The 24,367-nt window shown below is 38.6% G+C and overlaps 1 protein-coding gene across 3 annotated transcripts in view; it reads right to left on the bottom strand.

Moving 5' to 3' along the window:
• Positions 1-24,367, bottom strand: part of DDIAS (DNA damage induced apoptosis suppressor) — a 48,911-nt gene that overhangs the window by 24,115 nt on the left and 429 nt on the right. For 2 of the 3 annotated variants that reach the window (XM_058446255.1, XM_058446256.1), the window contains exons 2-3: positions 12,873-12,972; positions 11,403-11,531 (exon numbers count right to left, since the gene is read on the bottom strand). In XM_058446255.1, coding sequence (XP_058302238.1) covers positions 11,403-11,515 — 113 coding nt within the window. In that variant the 5' untranslated portion in view covers positions 11,516-11,531; positions 12,873-12,972. The remainder of the gene's footprint in view (positions 1-11,402; positions 11,532-12,872; positions 12,973-24,367) is intronic. The other variant, XM_032167035.1, reaches the window with a different exon arrangement.

The following is a 24,367-nucleotide window of genomic DNA, read 5'->3' as shown; positions in this document are numbered from 1 at the left end:
TTGGCTCACTGCAACCTCCACCTCTTGGGTTCAGGTGATTCTCCTGCCTCAGCCTCCCAAGTAGCTGGGACTACAGGCGCCCGCCACCACACCCAGCTAATTTTTTGCATTTTTAGTAGAGGTAGGGTTTCACCGTGTTAGCCAGGATGGTCTCAATCTCTTTTTTTTTTTTTTTTTTTGAGATGGAGTCTCGCTCTGTCACCCAGGCTGGAGTGCAGTGGCGCAATCTCGGCTCACTGCAAGCTCCGCCTCCTGGGTTCACGCCATTCTCCTGCCTCAGCCTCTCCGAGTAGCTGGGACTACAGGCGCCCGCCACTACGCCCGGCTAATTTTTTGTATTTTTAGTAGAGACGGGGTTTCACCGTGGTCTCGATCTCCTGACCTCGTGATCCGCCCGCCTCGGCCTCCCAAAGTGCTGGGGATTACAAGCGTGAGCCACCGCGCCCGGCCGGTCTCGATCTCTTGACCTCATGATCCCCCAGCCTCGGCCTCCCAAAGTGCTGGGATTACAGGTGTGAGCCACCGCACCTGGCTACCATAGTCAAATTATTTAACACATCATCCATTACCACTCATGCTGTACATTAGATCCACAGAACTTGTTCATCTTATATCTGTCTATATTTCGTTTTTGGTTTGTTTTCAGACAGGGTCTCACTCTGCTGCCCAGGCTGGACTACAGTGGTGCTATCATAGCTTACTGTAACTTCAAACTCCTGGGCTCAAGAGATCCTCCTGCCTCAGCCTTCTGAGTAGCTGGGACCACAGACACATGCCACCATATGTGGCTAATTTTAAATTTTTTTGTAGAGATGGGGGTCTCACTGTGTTGCCCAGACTAGGCTTGAACTCCTAGGCTGAAGTGATTCTCTTGTCTCAGCCTCCCAGAGTGTTGGGATTACAGGCGTGAGCCATCACACCTGGCCTCTATCTACAATTCTCATGAAATGAGAAATTAAATGAAAGTGAGAAATTAAAACTGAGAAATCAAAAAATATTAATTCATTAAAAACAGACCCTTTACATGGTTAAGACAGAAAACATACTTTTATGAAAAATAGTTACGTTTTTCAAATTTTAAAAATTAGTAAGAAGAGACCAGCATTGTTTCACATTTTGCAAATCTCTTTAATGTCTGGTTTCATAAAAAGACAGTTGGATTCTCATATCTGCTTCTCTGCTCAATCTGTTGTGATAGTACGTGTTATGTAGCCTCTGGGAAATTCCATTATGCACTCATGAGTTACTGAAAGTGAAAAGGCAAATAATGCCTTAGAATTATGAAAATAGATTTGAGTTCAAGGAGCCTCTGAAAGGATCTATCTGAAATAATAGCTGTAATTTGCTATCTTTTTTGTTTGATCCCAGTTAAAAAAACACCAAGTTTCATTTATTTATTTTTTATTTTTATTCATTTATTTTTTTGAGACAAGGTCTTGCTTTGTTGCCCAGGCTGGAGTGGTATGATCTTGGCTCACTGCAGCCTTGACCTCTCGGGCTCAGGCGATCCTCCCACCTCAGACTCCTGAGCAGCTGGGACTACAGGCACATGCCACGATGCCTGCCTAATTTTGTTTATTTTTGGTAGAGGATTGGTTTCACCATGTTGCCCAGGCTGGTCTCAAAATCCTGGACTCAAGCAATCCTCCCATCTTGGCCTCCCAAATGCTGGGATTGCAGGCATGAGCTACTATGCCCAGCCTCATTTGTTTATTTTTCTAGTGTACTTATATTTAGCCCAGATGTAGAAGAACTGGTGAGATAAGTAATCCTTAATGTTTTCTTAGTCTTGAAAACCTTAAAAAATCTGATGAAAGCAAGGGACTCACTCTCTCCCCACAAAAAACATATATGAACACAATATTCTACATATCTTAGGGACTAGAGGAGTCATACACACCTATAATGTATCCACAGATTCCAGCTTAAGAATATCCTGACTATATGATTATATAACAACCCTTTCCAAGTTTATAGACCCATATTAAATACACACAAAGTAATGAGACATATTTTAAAAAACATATCTCTTAATGCTTCCACATATCACTTCCCCCACAAAATAAGAAAACTGTGATCTATATGTGTGAAATTAAATTTGACTTGCTTAAGTAAATGATATAAACTTTTTGGGTAGTTGGGAATGGGGGAGAGGATAGGTAGTCTCTGAGCGAAGAGTCCCATTTTAAGATAGGAAAAGAAGGTTATTAGTGTTAGAGATGGATTTCTAGGCTAAAAGGAATTATGGGTCCCATTAGTCACCCATTAGGCCAATTTCTATGTGGATAGTTTGTCTGGATAAATAAATCTCTTCTCCAGCTTATAATTTGGGGAGAGTACAGACATACACTATTGTGTGTGTATGTGTAGTCACTGCTTCATATGAAGGACCGAACTAACTTTGTACACATTTTTTTTATAGATGTATGTCTATGTTTATATATTTATATAACGAAACACCCTTTCAAATGAAATTTAACTTGGAACACTAATATAAGGATGAGAATAGAGATCTTGTTGAAACTAACGTAGGGGCCCTGGAGTCTTACCTACTACTCAGCACGAGGCACTATTACTACTCTAATCCCATCTCCCTCCATGAGCACTTCTGTGGAGCCCCAAGGCTCTGCAGAATACCTATAGACTGAAAACTACTTTCAATCTACTGATCTTATCTTGGAGGTTAAGAAAGAAGTTAATTCCATAAAGCATAAAATACTTATTATGATTATTGTCACTAAAAATTTCAGGTTCAAAGAAAATATTTAGGGAGGTCTCTCTGTTCCTCAGCATCTCTAAGATCTTCTGCAAAGGCAAGAGCGTGGAACTACTCTGTCATAAGCTTACTGTGCTATAGCAATGGGGAAATGAACATGAGGAATTTCTATTTCCTATATTGGCTTACAACTGATTCCAAGTAAGAAAAAGGTAAAGCAAAAACAACAGCAGAGAAGATAAGCACCAGGATTTAGATCATCATGGCGGATGGGAGGCAGGATTAGATTGCAGCTCCAACTCGGATGGACAGAGCAGCATGTTGGGGCTCGCACCATGAATTTTAGCCCCCGAACAACTGCAAGAACAAACCAGGAATCCCAAGAGGACCCACAGACCTTCTGAAGGAAGCGGACTGCTCCTGCAGGACTTGGGAGACACCCCAAATACTGTATGGTATTCATGGCTGAGAGACCCATAAACGATTCACATCACAGGACTCTGTGCAGACAAACCCTGAGTACCACCCCGGAGCCAGAAAGACTTGCTGGATGGCTAGACCCAGAAGAGAGATAACAATCACTGCAGCTCGGCTCATAGGAAGTCACAACCATAGGAAAAGGGGGAGAGTATCACATCAAGGGAACATCTTGTGGGACAAACGATTCTGAACAACAGCCTTCAGCCCTCGACCTTGCCTCTCTGACAGAGCCTACCCAAATAAGAAGGAACCAGAAAACCAACTCTGGTAATATGACAAAACAAGGCTCTTTAACACCTCCAAAAAAAATCACACTAGCTCACCAGCAATGGATCCAAGCAAATAAGAAATCCCTGATTTACCTGAAAAAGAATTCAGCAAGGCACCAGAGAAAAGCGAAGCCCAATGCAAGGAAATCCAAAAAACAATATGAGAAGCGAAGGGAGAAATATCCAAGGAAATAGAGAGCATAAAGAAAAACAATCAAAACTTCAGGAAACATTGGACACACTTACAAAAATGCAAAATGCTCTGGAAAGTCTCAGCAATAGAATTGAACAAATAGAAGAAAGAAATTCAGAGCTTGAAGACAAGGTCTTCAAATTAACCCAATCCAACAAACACAAAGCAAAAAGAATAAGACATTATGAACCAAGCCTCCAAGAAGTCTGGGATTATGTTAAACAGCCAAACCTAAGAATAATCCGTGTTCCTGAGGAAGAAGAGAAATCTAAAAGTTTGGAAAACATATTTGGGTGAATAATTGAGGAAAACTTCCCCAGCCTTGCTAGAGACCTAGTTATCTAAATACAAGAAGCATAAAGAGCATCTGGGAAATTCATCACAAAAAGATCATCACCTAGGCACACTGTCATCAGGTTATCTAAAGTTAAGACACAGGAAAGAATCTTACGAGTTGTGAGACAGAAGCACCAGGTAATCTATAAAGGAAAACCTATCAGATTAACAGCAGATTTCTTTGCAGAAACCCTACAAGCTAGAAGGGATTAGAGCCCTATCTTAAGCCTCCTCACGCAGAGCAATTATCAGCCAAGAATTTTGTACCCAGTGAAACTAAACATCATATACGAAGGAAAGATACAGTCTTTCTCAGACAAACAAATGCTGAGAGTATCTGCTACTACCAAGCCACCATTACAAGAACCGCTAGGCCGGGCGCAGTGGCTCACGCCTGTAATCCTAGCCCTTTGGGAGGCTGAGGCGGGTGGATCACCTGAGGTCAGGAGTTTGAGACCAGCCTGGCCAACATGGCGAAATCCTGTCTCTACTAAAAATACAAAAATTAGCCGGACGTGGTGGTGGATGCCTGTAATCCCAGCTACTCGGGAGGCTGAGGCAGGAGAATTGCTTGAACCCGGGGGAGGGGGGGGGGCGGAGGGTGCAGTGAGACGAGATTGTGCCACTTCACTCTAGCCTGGGTGAAAGAGCGAAACTCCATCTCAAAAAAAAAAAAAAAAAAAAAAAGAAAAAGAAAAACTGTGAAAAGGAGCTCTAAATCTTGAAACAAATCCTGGAAACACATCAAAAACAGAATCTCTTAAAAGCATAAATCATGAAGGACCTATAAAACAAAAATACAATTTAAAAAGCAAAAACAAAAAAAAAAACAAGGTACACAGGCAACAAATACCACAATGAATGCAATGGTACCTTAAATCTCAATACTAACATCGAATGTAAATGGCATAAATGTTCCACTTAAAAGATACAGAATAGCAGAATGGATAAGAACTTACCAACCATCTGCTGCCTTCAGGAGACTCACCTAACACATAAAGGACTCACATAAACTTCAAGTAAAGGAGTGGAAAAAGGCCGTTTGTGCAAATAGACACCAAGAGCAAGCAGGGGTAGCTATTTTTATATTAGACAAAAACAAACTTTAAAGCAACAGCAGTTAAAAGAGACAAAGGACATTATATAATGATAAAAGGCCTTGTCCAACAGAAAAATATCACAATCCTAAACATTTATGCACCTAACACTGGAGCTCCCAAATTTATAAAGCAATTACTAATAGACTTAACAAATGAGATAGACAGCAACACAATAATAGTGGAGGACTTCAATACTACACTGACAGCACTAGACAGGTCATCAAGACAGAAAGTCAACAAAGAAAAAATGGATTTAAATTATGCCTTGGAACAAATGAACTTAACAGATATATACAGGGCATTTCATCCAACAACCGCAGATTACACATTCTATTCAAAAGCACATGGAACTTTCTCCAAGACAGACCATATGATAAGCCAGAAAACGAGCCTCAATAAATTTAAGAAAATTGAAATCATGTCAATTTCACAGTGGAATAAACTGGAAATCAACTCCAAAAGGAACCTTCAAAACCATGCCAATACATGGAAATTAAATAACCTGTTCCTGAATGATCATTGGATCAAAAATGAAATCAAGATGGAAATTTAAAAATTCTTCAAACTGAATGGCAATAATGACACAACCTATCAAAACCTCCAGGATACAGCAAAGGCAGTGCTAAAAGGAAAGTTCATAGCCCTAAATGCTTACATCAAAAAGACTGAAAGAGCACAAACTGACATTCTAAGGTCACACCTCAAGCAGCTAGAGAAACAAGAACAAACCAAAGCAAAACCCAGCAGAAGAAAGGAAATAACTAAGATTAAAGCAGAACTAAATGAAATTGAAACAAAAACAAATACAAAAGACACATGAAACCAAAAGCTGGCTCTTTGAAAAGATAAATAAAATTGATAGACCATTAGCAAGATTAACCAAGAAGAGAGAAAATCCAAATAACCTCATTAAGAAACAAAATGGGACATATTACAACTGACACCACTGAGATACAAAAGATCATTCAAGACTACTATAAACACCCTTACACAAGCTAGAAAACCTAGAAGAGATGGATAAATTCCTGGAAAAATACAGCCCTCCTAGCTTAAATCAGGAAGAATTAGATACCCTGAACAGACCAATAATAAGCAGCAAGACTGAAATGGGAATTAAAAAATTACCAACAAAAGGCCGGGCGTGGTGCATCACGCCTGTAATCCCAGCGCTTCGGGAGGCTGAGGTGGGCAGATCATGAGGTCAGGAGATCGAGACCATCCTGGCTAACACCATGAAACCCTGTCTCTACTAAAAATACAAAAGATTAGCTGGGCATGGTGGTGGGCCCCTGTAGTCCCAGCTACTCAGGAGGCTGAGGCAGGAGAATGGTGTGAAGGGAGGTGGAGCTTGCAGTGAGCCGAGATTGCGCCACTGCACTCCAGCCTGGGTGACAGAGTGAGACTCTGTCTCAAAAAAAACCAACGAAAAAAGTCCGGGACCAGATGGATTCACAGCAGAATTCTAGTAGACATTCAAAGAAGAATTGGTACCAATCCTTTTGACGCTATTCCATGAGATAAAGAGGGAACCCTCCCTAATTCATTCTATGAAGGCAGCATCACCCTAATACCCAAATCAGGAAAGGACATAAGCAAAAAAGAAAACTACTGCCCGATATCCTTGATGAACATAGACGCTAAAATCCTTAACAAAATACTAGCTAACTGAATCCAACAACATATCAAAAAGATAATCCACCATGATTAAGTGGGTTTCATACCAGGGATGTAGGGACAGTTTAACATACATAAGTCAATAAATGTGATATACCACATCAACAGAATTTTAAAAACAAAAATCACATGATCATCTCAATAGATGGAGAAAAAACACTCAACAAAATCCAGCATCCATTTATGATTAAAACTCTCAGCAAAAGTGGCATACAAGGGACATACCTCAATGTAATAAAAGCTGTCTATGACAAACCCACAGCCAACATAACAATAAATGGGGAAAAGTTGAAAGCATTCCCTCTGAGAATTGGAACAAGACAAGGATGCCTACTCTCACCATTCTTCTTCAACATACTACTGGAAGTCCTAGACAATGCAATCAGACAAGAGAAAGAAAGACAGGGCATCTAAATCAGTAAAGAGGAAGTCAAACTGTCACTGTTTGCTGACAATATGATTGTTTACCTCGAAAACCCTAAATACTCCTCCAGAAAGCTGCTAGAACTGATAAAAGAATTCAGCAAAGTTTCTGGATACAAGATTAATGTACACAAATCAGTAGCTCTTCTATACACCAACAGCGACCAAGCGGAGAGTCAAATCAAGAATTTAACTCCTTTTACAACAGCTACAAAAAAACAAAAAAAAGACAAAAAAAAACAAAACAAAACAAAACAAATTTAGGAATATACCTAACCAAGGAGGCAAAAGACCTCTACAAGAAAAACTACAAAACACTGCTGAAAGAAATCATAGACAACACAATGAATGGAAACACATCCCATGCTCGTGGATAGGTAGAATCAATATTGTGAAAATGACCATGCTGCCAAAAGCAGTCTACAAATTCAATGCAATCCCTACCACCATCATTCTTCACAGAATTAGAAAAAACAATTTTAAAATGCATATGGAACCAAAACATAGTCTGCATAGCCAAAGCAAGACTAAGCAAAAAGAACAAACCTGGAGGCATTGCATTACCTGATTTCAAACTATACTATCAGGCCATAGTCATCAAAACACCATGGTACTGGTATAAAAATAGGCATATAGGCCAATGGAACAGAATAGAGAACCCAGAAATAAACTCAAATACTTACAGCCAACTGATCTTTGACAAAGTAAAACAATAGTGGGGAAAGGACACCCTTTTCAACAAATGGTGCTGGGATCATTGGCTAGCCACATGTAGGAGAATGAACCTTATATAAAAGCAACTCAAGATGGATTAAGGACTTAAATCTAAGACCTGAAACTATAAAAATTCTAGAAGATAACATTGGAAAAACCCTTCTAGACATTGGCGTACCCAAAAGCAAATGCAATAAAAACAAATAGCTGGGACTTAATTAAACTAAAGAGCTTTTGCATGACCAAAGAACAGTCAGCAGAGTAAACAGACAACCCACAGAGTGGGAGAAAATCTTCACAATCTATACATCTGACAAAGGACTAATATCCAGAATCTACAATGAACTCAAACAAATCAGTAAGAAAAAAACAAGCAATCCCGTCAAACAGTAGGCTAAGGACATGAATAGACAATTCTCAAATGGCCAATAAAACACATGAAAAAATGCTCAATATCACTAATGACCAGGGAAATACAAATCAAAATCACAATGCAATACCACCTTCTTCCTGCAAGAATGGCCATAATCAAAAAATCAAAAACCAGTAATGTTGGTGTGGATGCAGCAATCAGAGAATACTTCTACATTGCTGGTAGAAATGTAAACAGCCACTATGGAAAACAGTGTGGAGATTCCTTAAAGAACTAAAAGTAGAACTACCATTTGATCCAGCAATCCCACTACTGGGATCTACCCAGAGGAAAATAAGTCATTATACGCAAAAGATACTTGCACACGCATGTTTATAGCAGCCCAGTTCACAATCACAAAATCGTGGAACCAACCCAAATGTCCATCAATCAATGAGTGGATAAAGAAACTGTGGTATATGTACACGATTAACTACTACTCAGCCATAAAAAGGAATGAATTAATGGCATTTGCAGTGACCTGGATGAGACTGGAGACTATTATTCTAAGTGAAATAACTCAGGAATGGAAAACCGAACACCATATGTTCTCACTGATATGTGGGAGCTAAGCTATGAGGACGCAAAGGCATTAGAATGATACAATGGACTTTGGGGACTTGGGGGGAAGGGTGGGAGGGGGTGAGAGATAAGACTACAAATAGGGTGCAGTGTATACTGCTCGGGTGATGGGTGCACCAAAATCTCACAAAGTACCACTGAAGAACTTACTCATGTAGCCAAATACCACCTGTACCCCAATAACCTATGGGGAAAAAAAGATAAGCACCAGAAATTATGGAAATAGTTTTAAAAAATTTTTGTGTCAATGTAGTATATGCAGAAAACAGGTTATATGTCCAGGGACTATGTTTCCACAGGCAAGGACTATGTGCCATGGGTTTTATATTCCAAAAGGGTCCAGTCACAAGTCCTTTGCCAGGGCATTTTAAGCTCCAAGAAAGAGAGAGGAAGATGTCAATCTGAAAACAAATTTCACTGCTAATTTGGAAGTAATATGGTGACCATGAAGGTAGACAGAATTCAGATTGTTTAGGCTTGAATATGTTTCTGCCCCTAACTAGCTGACTATGTGATGATTTGCGGTAAGTTACTTAACTTTCCCAAGCTTCAGCTGTCTCCTTTAAAGGTTGGCATTAACGATAGCATTCACTTCATAGGGCTATTGTATTAAAAGATATAATGCCCACAAAGCTGCTACACAGTGCCTACTGTACAGCAAACACTCACTAAGGTTATCTATTGGTATTACCAGTCTAAATAAGTAACAATGGCATCATTGTTCAACCTAAATTTTTGTTGCAGATTATCTTTAAAATAAATGACTGGAAAGAAAGAGTTTTAAAAATATTTTATATCTATGTATTACTGATAATGTATCAATGTTCTAGGCATGTTATGTATATTAACCTATTTGGTCCTTACAAGAACCTTATTAGGCAGATATTACTTTCCCCATTTTGAGGCTCAGATTATTAAAGTGACTTGCCCAAGGCCACACAGCTATAATGGTAGGGTTGCGATTTGAATCCAGGCAGTCAGCTCCAGAGAATTATGCTTTTAATCATGATAACATACTGCAATAAGGTAAAGTATACTTATAATAGATTATAATAATAATAGCTACCACTTTGGAAATTCTAATATATGTTATGTATTCCACTGGAACATTTCTGTGCATTATCTCTAACTTTACAATTATCCCATATTGTGGGTACCATGATCCCACCTTACAAATGAGTAATTAGACTCACGGAAGTTAACTATCTTGCCCTAGGTCACATAGTTAATGAGAGCCAGAGCCTACATGAAACTCTGTTGTATTCTCTGAAGCTTGAAATTGTTCCATTACAGTAAGTCCTCATTTAATGTTAGTGATAGGTTCTTGGATACTGTGACTTTAAGCAAAACTACTTATAGCAGGTTCTCAAACAACATCATTATAACGTTGATGAGAAAAAAATTAGTTTCATTATACATCATTTTGCTTAAAGTTGCAATGTCTAAGAATCTGACAACATTAAGTAAGGACTGTATACCACACTGCTTCTAAGTATAGATTTTGATGAAAGGCAAATAGCCCATGGGTTTTAGTTGTTTCAGATGATAGGCAGGAACCTGAAAATGGGTGAACCTAAGAAAATCTAAACACTATCATGCTATCACTTACTCATTCATTTAATGAACATTTGTTGAACATTTTCTATGAACTAAGCCCTAGGATGGATGCCAAGGATTTAATGATGAATAACACAAACAGGGTCTTTCTCTCAGAGCTTACAAATGAGTACTTGAGAGAGTGGCTTAATAAAGGAACAGTGTGATAACTACTTCAAGGATTACTTAGAGTCTGGATATGAGTTAGAACTGCCAATCTCTTTCTGCCTCCCCATTCAATGCTAACTAGACAAAAAGACTAGTTAAGAATATTGCTGGCACACTACTCTTTCTTACATAGTTCTAGCTACTTACTAGGTATTCTTATCCTCTCTTGCATGCAGAGACAGTGTTCTGGAGAAACTTCAAACCTAACCTCTCATTTCTACTCTATAAAGATCAGAGGAAGACCTTAGGCTCTCAGGTATAGTTAGCTTGCATCTGAGCACCATAATAAAGAATTATATGCCAAACATCTTTCTAGTTGCTAAAGGATAGAAATTACTATAAAATAGTCCCTGGTCTCAAGGAATTTATTTATTTATATTAAAAACTATTCTATGGATCATGCAAAAATAAACAAACAATAAACAAAAGCCTCCTATATTATTCCCAGGAATATCCAAGAAATGGGCTAAGTTTTGTACCCACTATTGGGACTTACTCTCTGAGAAGTTATTTTTCTTCAATGAGGCAAGTATTTAGCAAAGGACTTGACAGTAACTTAAAACTTTTCTCTAGTAGTAGAGGATTAGCAGTGAAATCTGTTCTGGGATTTACAGAAGAACCAACCCCTGAGAGAATCTAGTGTCCTTGTTTGGTAAATCTGGTCCTTGCCCTTGAGCCACAGGAAATCTACAGTGTGCATTTGTATTTCCTCTCTCACACTTACAGACTTTACTTTTACCTTTTGGAGACCAGGATTATCCTAGAGAAGCACTTCTGACATGATGGATATATAAAACTTGAATTCTGGAGAGCAAGTACTGAGGCTAGAAGAAATTTTCGTCTTCTATTCATGTGTTCACACCGTGGCCTGCAAAACAAAATAGCCATTGGGATGACTGGCAAATCTTTCATTGCAGTGCATATTCTTTTCTTAGGAAAACCACTTAACCTCTACTGCAAAGCTAATAGATGTCATTTGTTTCACTTTCAAAGTGAAGGTGGTATCAATGTATTGGAAAATTAATTCTTTTTCTCCTTAAAATATTAATAGGAAGAAAATCACATTTAAAACAGAGTAGTTTAAGAAAATTCTTGTATCCTGTTTCTTAATAAATGCTCTATCCCGGTAATTCAGGAAAGATGTCATTTAGCTTCTTCACACCTTTACAAGAAAATACATAACTTGTGTCTGCCATCAATACAAAGGAAACTACAGGTTGAGCATCTTGAATCTGAAAGTCCAAAACTGAAAATCTGAAATATTTTGAGTGCCACCATGATGGCACAAATCAAAATTCCACACGTAAGTACTTAACACAAACTTTGTTTCATGCGCTAAATTATTAACAGTATTGTGGCCGGGCGCGGTGGCTCATGCCTATAATCCCAGCATTTTGGGAGGCCGAGGCAGGCGGATCACTTGAGGTCAGGAGTTCAAGACCAGCCTGGCCAACACGGTGAAACCCCATCTCTACTAAAAATACAAAAAGTAGCCGGGCATGGTGGTGGGTGCCTGTAATCCCGCTACTCAGGAGGCTGCGGCAGGAGAATTGCTTGAACCCAGGAGGTGGAGGTTGCAGTGAGCTGAGATTGCACCATGGCACTCCAGCCTGGGCAACAAGAGCAAAACTCCATCTAAAAAAAAAAAAAAAAAAAAAGTATTGTATAAAATTACCTTCAGGCTATGTGTATAAGATGTATATAAAACATAAACAAATTTTATGTTTAGACTTGGGTCCCATTCCTGTATCTCATTAATTACATGCAAATATTCAAAAATCCAAAATTCACAAGACTTCTGGACCCAAACATTTCAGATAAGGTATATTCAATCTGTACATGAACTTACATAAATCTTTTAAAGAACCTAAATTGGTGGAAATGGTTCTTTTTTAGCTGAAATATCACTTTATTAGATTTCAGTGTGCTCATTTTATACATCTTGAAGAGAAAAAAAGACTTCAGATTTTGTAAACAGAAAAAGGAAAATGTTACATGTCAAACGATAGCTCAAAGTGTTTTAATATTCTTGTATAAAACACATGAGGAAGGCCAAGTGTGGTGGCTCATGTCTGTAATCTCAGCACTTTGGGAGACTGAGGTGGGGGGATCGCTTGAGCCCAGGAATTTGAGACCAGCCTGGGAAACATAGGGAGACACTGTCTCTACAAAAAATATAAGAGAATTAGCTGAGTGTGGTGGCACGTACCTGTAACACCAGCTGCTTGGGAGGCTAAGGCAGGAGGATCAAGGCCATAGTGAGCTATGATGATGCCAAGGCACTCCAGCCTGGGTGAGAGAGCAAGACCCTATCTCCAAATAAACAAAAAAATCAGAGTAGTAAAATAATAAAATAAAGACACACCTCATTTTATTATGCTTCACTTTATTATGCTTCACAGATATTGCGTATTTTTTTTTCACAAACTGAAGGTTTATAGCAACCCTGTCTCAAGCAAGTCCACTTTTTCAGCGGCATGTGCTCACTTTCCATCTCACATTTTGGTAATTCTCACAATATTTCAAAAGTTTTCATTTTTATTATATCTGATGGTGACTTGTGATCAGTGATGTTTGATGTTACTACTGTAATTGTTTTGGGGTGCCACAAACTGTACCTGTATAAGACAAATTTAATCTATAAATGTGTGTCTGACTGCCCCACCATCTCTCTCCCTCTTTTTGCATCTCCCTATTCTGAGACACAACAATATTGAAATTAGGCTAGTTATTAACCCTACAATGACCTCTAAGTGTTCAGGTGAAAGGAAGAGTCACATGTCTCTCACTTTAAAACAAAAGACAGAAATAAAAATTAAGGTTAGTGAGGAAAGCATGTTGATAGCCGAGACAGAACAAAAGTTAGGTTTCTTGTGCCAAACAGCCAAGGTGTGAATGTAAAGGAAATGTTATTGAAGGAAATTAAAAGTGCTACTCCAGTGAACACATAAGAATGTAAAACAGCCTTTTTGTTGATACGGAGAAAATTTTAGTGGTCTGGATAGAAGATCAAATGAGCCACAACATTCCCTTAAATCGAAGCCTAATCCAGAGCAATACCCTAATGCTCTTCAATTCTATGAAGGCTGAGAGAGTTGAGGAAGCTGCAGAAAAAAATGCCTGAAGCTAGCAGAGGCTGGTTCTTGAAGTTTAGGAAAAGAAGCTGCCTCCAAAACATAAAACATAACTTGCTGCAAGGTAAAGCAGCAAGCACTGATGTAGAAGCTGCAGAAAGTTATCCAAAAGATCTAGTTAAGATAACTAGATCTTAACTAGTTGATGATGGTGGCTACACTAAACAACAGATTTTAAATGTAGACACAACAGCCTTATATGAGAGGAAGATGACATCTAGGACTTTCATAGCTGGAGAAGTCAGTGCCTGGCTTCAAGGCTTCAAAGAACAGGCTAACTCTCTTGTTAGGGGCGAATGCAGATGGTGTCTTGATATTGACGCCAGTGCTCATTTGCCATTCCAAAAATCCTGCAGCCCTTAAGGATTATGCTGAATCTACTCTGCTTGTGTTCTAGAAATGGAAGAAGAAAGCCTGGATGACAGCACATCTGTTTATAGCATGATTTACTGAATATTTTAAGCCCACTGTTGAGACCTATTGCTCAGAAAAAAAGATTCCTTTCAAAATATTAATGCTCACTGACAACGCACCTGGTCACCCAAGAGCTCTGATGAGATGCACAAGGAGACTGATACTGTTTTCATACCTGTTAACACATCCATTCTCTACCCATGGATCAAGGAGTCACTTTGACTTTCAAGTCTTATTATTTCAGAAACACATTTCCTAAGGCCATAGCTGCCATAGATAATGCTGCTTCTGATGGATCTGGGCAAAGTAAGTTGAAAATCTTCTAGAAAGGTTTCACCATGCTAGAAGCTAATAAGAACATTCATGATTTATGGGAGGAAGTCAAAATATCAACACTAATTGGAGTTTGGAAGAAGCTGATTCCAGTCCTCATGGATGACTTTGAGGGGTTCAAGCCTTCAGTGGAGGAAGTGACTGCAGATGTGGTGGAATAGCAAGAGATCAAGAATTAAAAAGTGGAGCCTGAAGATGTGACTCAATTGCTGCAATCTCATGATAAGGCATGAACTTACGACACGTTGCTTTTTATGGATAAACAGAGTAGTTTCTTGATATGGAATCTACTCCTGGTGAGGATGCTGTGAACATTGTTGAAATGACAACAAAGAATTTAGAATATTCCATAAGCTTAGTTGATAAGCAGTGGCAGGGTTTGAGAAGATTGACTCCAATTCTGAAAGAAGTTCTACCGTGGATAAAATGCTATCAAACAGCATTACATGGTATAGAAAAATCTTTTGTGAAAGGAATAATCAATGCAGCAAACTTCAATGTTGTCTTATTTTAAGAAATTGCCACTGCGACCCCAACCTTCAGCAACCACCACCCCGAGCAGTCAGCAACCATCAACACTGAGGCAAGATCCTCCACCACAAAAAATTGTGACTCATTGAAGGCTCAGATGATCATTAACATTTTTTAATAATAAAGTGTTTTTTAATTAAGATATGTATTTTTAGACATAATGCTATTGCATACTTAGACTACAGTATAGTGTAAACATTTTATTAATATATGCACTGGGAAACCAAAAAATTTGTGTGACTCGCTTTACTGCAATATTTGCTTTATTGCAGTGGTCAGAAACCCAACCCACAATATCTCCGAGGTAATGCCTGTAGCAATGTTCTCCTCTTTATACTTTCTTTTTAAAAATTCAGCCTGGGCAACATGGTGAGACCTCATCTCTCCAAAAAACAAAAAAAAGTTAGTCGGGCATGGTAGTATGAGCTTGTGGTCCCAGCTACTTGGGAGGATCACTTGAGCCCAGGAGGTAAAGACTGCAGTGAGCTGTATTCATGGCACTGCACTCCAGCCTGGGTGACAGAGTGAGACTTTTTCTCAAAAAAAAAAAAAAAAAAAAAAAGAAAAAATTAAAAGCTTGATCTGTGGCAGGGTGTAGTAGCTCACGCCTATAATCCCAGCACTTTGGGAAGCCGAGGTAGGCACATCACCTGAGGTCAAGAGTTTGAGACCAGCCTCGCCAAAATGGTGAAACCCCGTCTCTACCAAAAATATAAAAAATTAGCCTGGTGTGGTGGTGTGCACCTGTAATCCCAGCTACTCAGGAGGCTGAGGCAGAATTGCTTGAACCTGGGAGGCGGAGGTTGCAGTGAGCGAGCCGAGATCGTGCCACTGCACTCCAGCCTGGGCCACAGAGTGAGGCTCTGTCTCAAAAAAAAAAAAAAAAAAAAAAAAGGTTGGTTTGTTACTAATTTTTTAAATGGATTAGCTTATTTATAACATAAAATACATGCCTTACAACAAAGATCTTTGTAACTGTTTGAGATAAAGCTGTATTAAGAAACTTTCATTTTTAAGCACATGGCAAAAACTTTCAATTTCTGAAATGGGTGATACTGTTTTTGACACTGGCATCAGCAAACTCTGACAAAGTGGAGGTCACTGGTTTTAAAATAATAAAATCTTTTCGGTATAGTACTCCGTAAAGATGATCACAAATATAGAAATGTGGTGACTATGCAAGGGAGATGTTAAAGTGATACTAATCCTGATAGTCAATCAAAATAACATTTCTATAAAAATAAAATCTTGCCACTTAAGGTAATAAGATGGAGATTTACAGATGAAAGATAAATAATTTACATAAATCACTGATCTGTGTTATTAAAGGGAGCACAGAAAAGAGAACGCTAATCCTAATTTTTTGCTATCCTTGTTGGGACTCTTATGTATACATTAGTAAGGTTCTGCCAAAAGCTGATTATGTATTCCTAGATTTGGTTGTCACCTTAAGGCTACATGGCAATCTCAAAGGACATGGTAGGGTAGGTAATACAGGATACAAAGGAAAGGCAGAAAGAAGGGTCAAAGAAAATTGCCATTATGAGTGCTAAATCCTCAAATTCCTTGCCATTGCAACTGTCAAAAGACAAAATTACAACAGTTTTGTGAAAGATCTTAATTGGCTTTATTTATGATTCTGTCAGATGCGTTTGAACAAAAAAGCAACTCCATTTTGTCTAGAGGCTGGGTAAAATGAAGCTGAGACATACTGGGCTGAATTCTCAGACGGTTAAGGCATTCTAAGTCATAGGATGAGATATGAGGTCAGCACAAAATACAGGTTATAAAGACCTTGCCGATAAAACAGGTTGCAGTAAAGAAGCCAGCTAAAACCCACCAAAACTAAGATGGTGATGAGAGTGATCATTGGTTGTCCTCACTGCTACACTGCCACCAGCGCCATGACAGTTTACAAACGCCATGGCAACGTCAGGAAGTTACCCTATATGGTCTAAAAGGGGGAGGCACAAATAATCCACCCCTTGTTTAGCATATCATCAAGAAATAACCATAAAAATGGGCAGCCAGCAGCCCTCGGGGCTCTTCTATGTCTTTTATTCCTTTACTTTACTAATAAACTTGCTCTCACTTTATTGACTCGCTCTGAATTCTTTCTTGTGAGAGATCGAAGAAGCCTCTCTGGGGGTCTGGATTGGGACCTCTTTCCTGTAACAATTCTAGAATCGGGAAATACTTTATTCCATAAAATAGAGTAAGTGACCCAAGGGGCTAGCAGACAAGTTCAGTTTTATAGACAGAAAAGGGCTGAAGAAAGTAGAAACAAAGAACAAAAAGCAGCTTGGTCATTTCAAAGTTACTTTCCTCCTAAAGTAGGAACAGAGAACAGAAAAATACAGGAATAACTGGTTAACATAAGGCTACTTTTTGTTGTAAGCATCAAAGGCAGAGCAAACTTCGTTGTTATGACAATTGAAACTGGCACATGTGGGAAATTTGGTTATTTCTCTCTCCTGAGTTCTAGGAAGGTCAGATAACAATGTAGTTTTGATTTGGTGAGGTGGAACTTTAAGTATAAATGACTCTATTTTGATTTTTAGTCTGGTCCACTAGGGCCTAGTGCAGGAGCTTAGTCCAAAACAAAGGCCTCCTATAACTTTTAGTTAACATAACAAATGATTTAATGTCAACAAAGGCATTGTCCTCCACATTCTAAAATCCAATTTAGTGTAGGGTTTAGTATGGAGGTACATCTACCTGTGAGTTAGGGGAGCTAAAAGAAGATAAAGCTCACTCCTGAACATGCTGTCTCTTACCTGCTTAAAATCCTGCTATTTAGAATGAAGCCTCAATATCTCACAATGGTCTGTGCAGCCCTGGGTCATATAGATCTTGCCAATGCCTGACCTCACTTTATACCACTCTCCTCCTTAATCACTGTATTTCAATCCATGCTGGCCTTCTTTCTGCTCCTCAAGCACACCAAACGATTTCCCTTCTCAGGCTTTTGTGCTTACTGTTCTCTTTGGCTAGGATATTCTTCCCTTAGGTCTTGGAATAGTCGGTTCTTTATCATCCTTCAGTCTGTAACTCTAATGTTATCCCTTCAGAGAGCCCCACTTTAGCTCAGGTAGAATCCTCCTTCCTCTTAGTTTCTATGGCATCACCTGTTTTATCCTTCATGGTACTAATCATGCTGGATAGTCATCCTATATATGCCTTTGCTTACTTATTTTTGTTCGTTCTACCCATCACTAGCCTAAGTTTCATAAAGACGGGGACCTAGTCCACCCTGTTCTCTACTGTAACCTCAGGGCTTAGAACAGTGCTCAGCACACAGTAAGTTCACAGTAAATATTTATTGAATGGGGCCAGGTGTGGTGGATCGGGCCTATAATCCCAGCACTTTGGGAGGCCAAGGTGGGAGGATTGCTTGAGCCCACCAGTTTGAGACCAGCGTGGGCAACACAGCAAGAACTCATCTCTACAAAGAATAAAAAATATTAGCTGGGCATGGTGGTGCATGCTTGTAGTTCCAGCTACTCAGGAAGCTGAGGTGGGAGGGTCACTTGAGCCTGGGAGATTGAGGGTGCAGTGCGCAGTATTGCGCCACTGCACTCCAGCCTGGGCAACAGAGAGTAGTCTCAAAACAAAATTTATTGCATGAATGAAGAACTATAAGCAGAATTTTGCAATTCAAGAAAATTTTTATAACAGAGTAGGCATACGCCATATGATACCAGAATTTTCTTCCTATTTCATTTGAAGTTCCCCTAAAAAGTCTTTCTTTATTAACAAAGAGAATGGCTTTTCTTTTTTTCTACACCATATACTATTGTACCTCTGTAGTCCTACCGTTTGTTTTGTCTATTGTAGTGTATTGTCTATTTGGTTTTATTCTCCCTAATGCCTATTCTCTTAACTTTCTTTTTGCTCTTTATGTGCTAGTAATTTATGCCAAGGGAAACAATCTGAGTTGTGTTCCTTGCTTCCCCACCCCCACAGTATGTTTCACATTTCTATGCCTTTGCTTTTTTCCATTCTTCTCTCTAAAATGCTCTTTTATTCTCTTGGTAATGCTTATTCTTCTTTAAGATCCTTCTTAGAAGTCTTCTTTTCTAGGATGTTTTCCCAGAAGTTAAATTACTCTTTAATTCATCACATGCCACATTATATTAAATTTATCTGTTCAATATGGCTTGTTTTTCCTGGACCCAGAGTAAGATCGTAGAAGGACTATCTGTTTATATCTTCAGTGCCCAGCTCAGAAATTGTCAATCTGAACTTGATATTAATATTCTTCATGATTTGCAGTTCCTCTTCCCAAGCCACAATTTTGTCACATAGCGTTAAATATAAAACACAATTTTACCAAATCATACAATTATCTTATATTTGTATACGAAGTACACAGCTTAGTTACCTTATTTCATACTTATTTTAATCATTACTTACATCTTATCCTCACTTCTAATTTTTTTACTTGTGTTCATATTGTGAGCAGAGACTATTTTCTTTAGGGCTCTAAAACAGAATTTTATATTGTACCACAACAATATGGGCATTCATCAAATCATGTTCTTTACACAATTGTTATTCAAACTTTAGGAAATGTAATAAACTTGTAACATGACTCGTACACTGGGCTAAATGAAAATAAGATACTGTCTGTCCTAAAAAAATTGCGAATTGGGCAGACAACTCACTAACAAATGAAAAACTTAAATAAGCAGGAAATTTTGGATTCATTTCTAAATTAATTGTGCCAGCACTTATTACTATACTTTTAAAAGAAGGTTGGTTACATTGTCTTTATTTAAGGGTTTCTTGCCCTCTAGTGGATCAATTAAGTAAGTCTAAAAATCTATAAAAACAGCAAATTTGAGAACTGTAATGAAAGGGATCATTAGTATTTTTACTATTTGTATTTCACCTGGTGAACCCCAGAAAATGGCGAAAAGGCTTCCCATTTATTGTCTGTTGGACAATAATAGAATAAGATCGTTTCAGACACTAACTGTTAATTAATTTCCTTTGGTGTTTTCATAGTATTTCCTTCATACTTGCCACTTAGTTTATTTTTGTATTTATTTATTTATTTATTTACCTAGGCTCTGGGGGTGTTTTTATAGTTTGTTTTATTTCTCTGTCTCTCTCTACTGCTTGATTTGCAGTATAGTGGATGCATGTCTGATGAATAATTGAACGAAACATCAGGAATAAGTAAATACTAAAATTAGGAAGACATGATGATACACTTGGGAACAATTTCGTATGTGGTATCTTTTGCAGTTTATCTTTCTTTTCACATTTATTGGGAAGGATGATGATATAGTATTTCATTTCTTTTAGCTCCATCACAGCAAACCATATCCCAATTTAATACACGAACATATTTATTCATCAGTTATTAATTGTGCAGCTGCCAAATGCTAGGTGGGGATAGTGTGATTGATGGACAGACAAGGTCGCTACCTAGCCACTAGACTTACAGTCTAGTGTAAGAGACAGACATTAAAATAATCACACAAAAAATTTAACTGCAATTCTGGCAAATTCTATTTTGGAAATGCACAGTGCCATGAGAAAATATAACAGGGGGACTAATTTAGTTTTTGATGGGAGGAATGGGGAAAGAGAAGAGGATAGTTAGGAAAATATATAATCTTATTTTAATTTTTTTATTTTTTTTTGAGACAGAATCTTGCTCTTTTGCCCAGGCCAGAGTGCAGTGGCGCTATCTCAGCTCACTGCAAGCCCTGCCTCCCAGGTTCACGCCATTCTCCTGCCTCAGCCTCCCGAGTAGCTGGGACTACAGGCGCCCGCCACCGCGTCCGTCTAATTTTTTGTATTTTTTTAGTAGAGACAGGGTTTCACCGTGTTAGCCAGGATGGTCTCGATCTCCTGACCTCGTGATCCGCCCGCCTCGGCCTCCCAAAGTGCTAGGATTACAGGCGTGAGCCACTGTGCCTGGCCATAATCTTATTTTTAAAAAGTATTTTCTCAGGGTGGTAGTGTTAAGGGTGATTTTTATTTTCTTTATATATTTAAGATATTTTCTAAGTGTATCGCTTTTATAATTAGAAAAAATCAATAAATACAATCTAAGTGTATTGCTTTTATAATTAGAAAAAAATCAATAAATACAATAAAAATGCTGGATAGGGACATTAGCAATGATACACAAGAAAATCTTGCTTTCTTTAAATCTCTCACACATAAAAGTAGAAATATGGAGGGTAGAAAGAGGGACAAAAGTGTAAGTGTTGGGGCAGAACTAATTAAGGCCTCAGTTGGCCTTTGTTTTTTCAAAGGGCACATACCAGGGATTACCTAGGTCAATGTCCAGGAATGAAGGCTCTGATAGACTTATGCTTACTAAAATATGTGGGATCCATGTGGACACACTATAGTACATATCTAATTTACCATGGAATATTCTAGAATACTTGCTTTCTCTCCTTTTAGACAAGCCATACGGGGAGCTGAACTGTAATCCAAAGATGTTCTACTAATTTACCATGAAAAATTACCATCACAGGGAAGGGACATATCAGAAGCCCATATTTGTATATTTGGTATAACTACATATTATACTAAAATTATAAACAGAAAGTTGCTTGAAGAAGAGCTGTGTGGTGAATCAACTATTTAATGGAATCAAGCTAATGCCTGATGCATTTTTCATTCTAGAGATGGTTTTGTCAGTGGTACCAGATATATAAACTCATTGATTACAACCTCTGCATCCCATTTTCATACTAGACAAGTATTTCTCAAACTTTATCATACATCAAAATCACCTAGAAGGCTTGATAAAACAGATTGCTGGGCTCCAACTCCAGAGTTTGATTCAGTAAGTGTGGGATAAGGGCCTGAGAATCTGCATTTTGAGTTCCCAGGTAATGGCCAAATTGCCCACACTTGAAAACCAGTAGCCTAGTCATTGAGACTATCTCATGGTGAATAACACTTGTGATAAACATGGTTATAGTTAAATCCCTAAGGCCTGACAGCATCTTAGTCTCGTTTGGATGATTTTGCAATTCTTTGCTCTAATCCATTATTTGGTGACCTTTCAGCTTAACTACCTCATAATCAAGTTCTCAGAAGGCATCTTAATCATTTATGAAAAACCGTGCCAATACATGCACATACCAACACATCTTTTTTTCTTCTTTGGGCTAGACTAGAAGATCTAGAAAAACTGGGTTAGATTAGAAAATCTAAACTAATTCTTATTCTATGTTAGATCCTAGAGAAAAAGTTCAATTAAGTATTTAGTGTAAACTGGCATCTGGGGATAGGGCTGAAGAAAACATAAAAGTATAAGATGTGAATCCTATCTTTAAGTTCATAATCCAGTTTGAGTTCATTTGACTGCTTTACAGTTTGCAAAGTGCTTTTGCATCATTATCTGATCCACTCAGAGAAGTTAATCAGGTCTGGAACTCATGCCTTCTGATGAGTAGCTTACCAGTCTTTCTAGTCCATTACTCTCTTTGCTCAAGCTTCACACTTGAAAGAAACTATGTGTATTTGCTTCAAGACTGTGCCCAAAGGATGAAATTACTCCTTTAAAAACTAGTTCCACTTCTAATGGCATAAAGAAAAGAAAGTATGACTAACTTTTCTCCCTTTCTTCGTTCCTCTCCAAACTGTTCTTGCCTTGCATGAAAATCTTTGTCACCTTGTAATTCTCCAATTTTCTGTTTCATATTTTACAGGCCAAGAGGCCTCAGCTATGGGAAGTGTGGCTGTTTTGAATTGTTTTCTTAACACTGTCTAATGGTCTCCTCCAAGGGCACATACTTGTTTAATTTTTCTAAAGGCAGTCATAATAAGTCCCTAAAAAATAATTTAGTAACATTGACACGAAAATTCTAGAAAAGTAAGAGAGGCAGGCAGGAGAGTGAAAATTAAGCAAGCAAAAAAAGAAAGAGACAAAATCTTCAGTGGAAGGAGAAATACTGATGAAAAATACTTTAAAAACATGAACAAGGAAAATCTTAGTACAATACAGTTTTTCCATTGATATCATTTATGGGACATTTATTACAGGGATGGAGAAGGTAACATCTCAGTAAATGGTACTACTCAATAACCAGTAACTCAGGCCAGATACCTAGGAGTCATTTGTCATTCCTCCCTTTTTTTCACATCTCACATCACACTCATCAGAAGGTACTTGAATCTACTTCCATACCTAGAAACCATCATTCACTTTTCCCTCATATATTCTGCCATCATCTTAATCCAAACCACCATTATCTCCTGTTTATGGTGCTGGATTAACCTCCTAACCATGATCTGGTCTCTGCCCATCTTTCCAGACTCATCTCATACAACTGTCCTTTCTGAATATATTCCAGCAATACTGGTCTTTCCTTAGATTCTTGAACATTAACATGTCAAGCTCTTTCCTGCCTCAGGACCTTTGCACAACCTGTTCACTCTGTTTAGAATGTTTTTCTTTCCCTCTCTTGCATGGTTGGATCACGCTCATCTTTTAGGCATCAGTATCAACTCCTTGGAAACGTCTTCTTAGACCAATCTAATTCACATCGTTTCCTTGTAAATTCTCCTTAATTCCATCCATAAAAGCTAAGTTCCATTAGAACAGGAATCTACCTTGTTCATCATTGGATCTCAGTACCTAGCAGTTCATGGCACAGACGAAAGAAGCACTTAACTATCTGCAGAATAAACAAATAATTACTTGGTGCTCTGTGATCCCGTCTTATGGGGTCAGGAAAGGGTTTCTGATTTAAAAGGCTTTGCAAACTGAGTAAGAATTAGCCAGGTCAGGGACAGGGTCAGAAGACGGTTTGGGGTGAGAAGGAGGATGGTACACTTCAGGAACACAAAAGACATTCTATATGGCTGGAGTGGTGGAAAACCAGGCAAAAGTCAGACAGGAAAGAGTCTGTAAGTCATGTTAAAGAGTTTGGGCTTAAACCTGAGGGCAAATAGGAGCGACTGAAAGGTTTTCAATGGGGAGTGCCTCGGTCAAACATGAACTTTATCAGCCCAGCAATGTGGAGACTGGACTGGAAGGTAGCAAGACTGAAAGCAGGAGAACCAGCTGGGGCGGGGGGGGGAGGGGGGTTACTGTCACAGCTATGTAGCAGTTATAGGGTCGAACCAAAATAATGTCAGTAAAAAACGGAGAGAAGTGAACAGATCTGAGATATTCAAGAGGCTGGTAGGGACTGGCTGGATGTGAAAAGGAAGAAAACTTTCAAGCTCTGGTTTAAGCACATGGCTCAGTTAAAGTATGTTCCTTCTAAGCCATTAGAGCATTTTGGAAGATCCCCTTTCAGCACGTACT

This window comes from Hylobates moloch, unplaced genomic scaffold (genome assembly GCF_009828535.3).
Source record: "Hylobates moloch isolate HMO894 unplaced genomic scaffold, HMol_V3 SCAFFOLD_11, whole genome shotgun sequence".
Lineage (NCBI taxonomy): Eukaryota > Metazoa > Chordata > Mammalia > Primates > Hylobatidae > Hylobates > Hylobates moloch.
The sequence above is the reverse complement of the archived record's forward strand: the minus strand, read 5'-3'. Positions and strand labels throughout refer to the sequence as shown.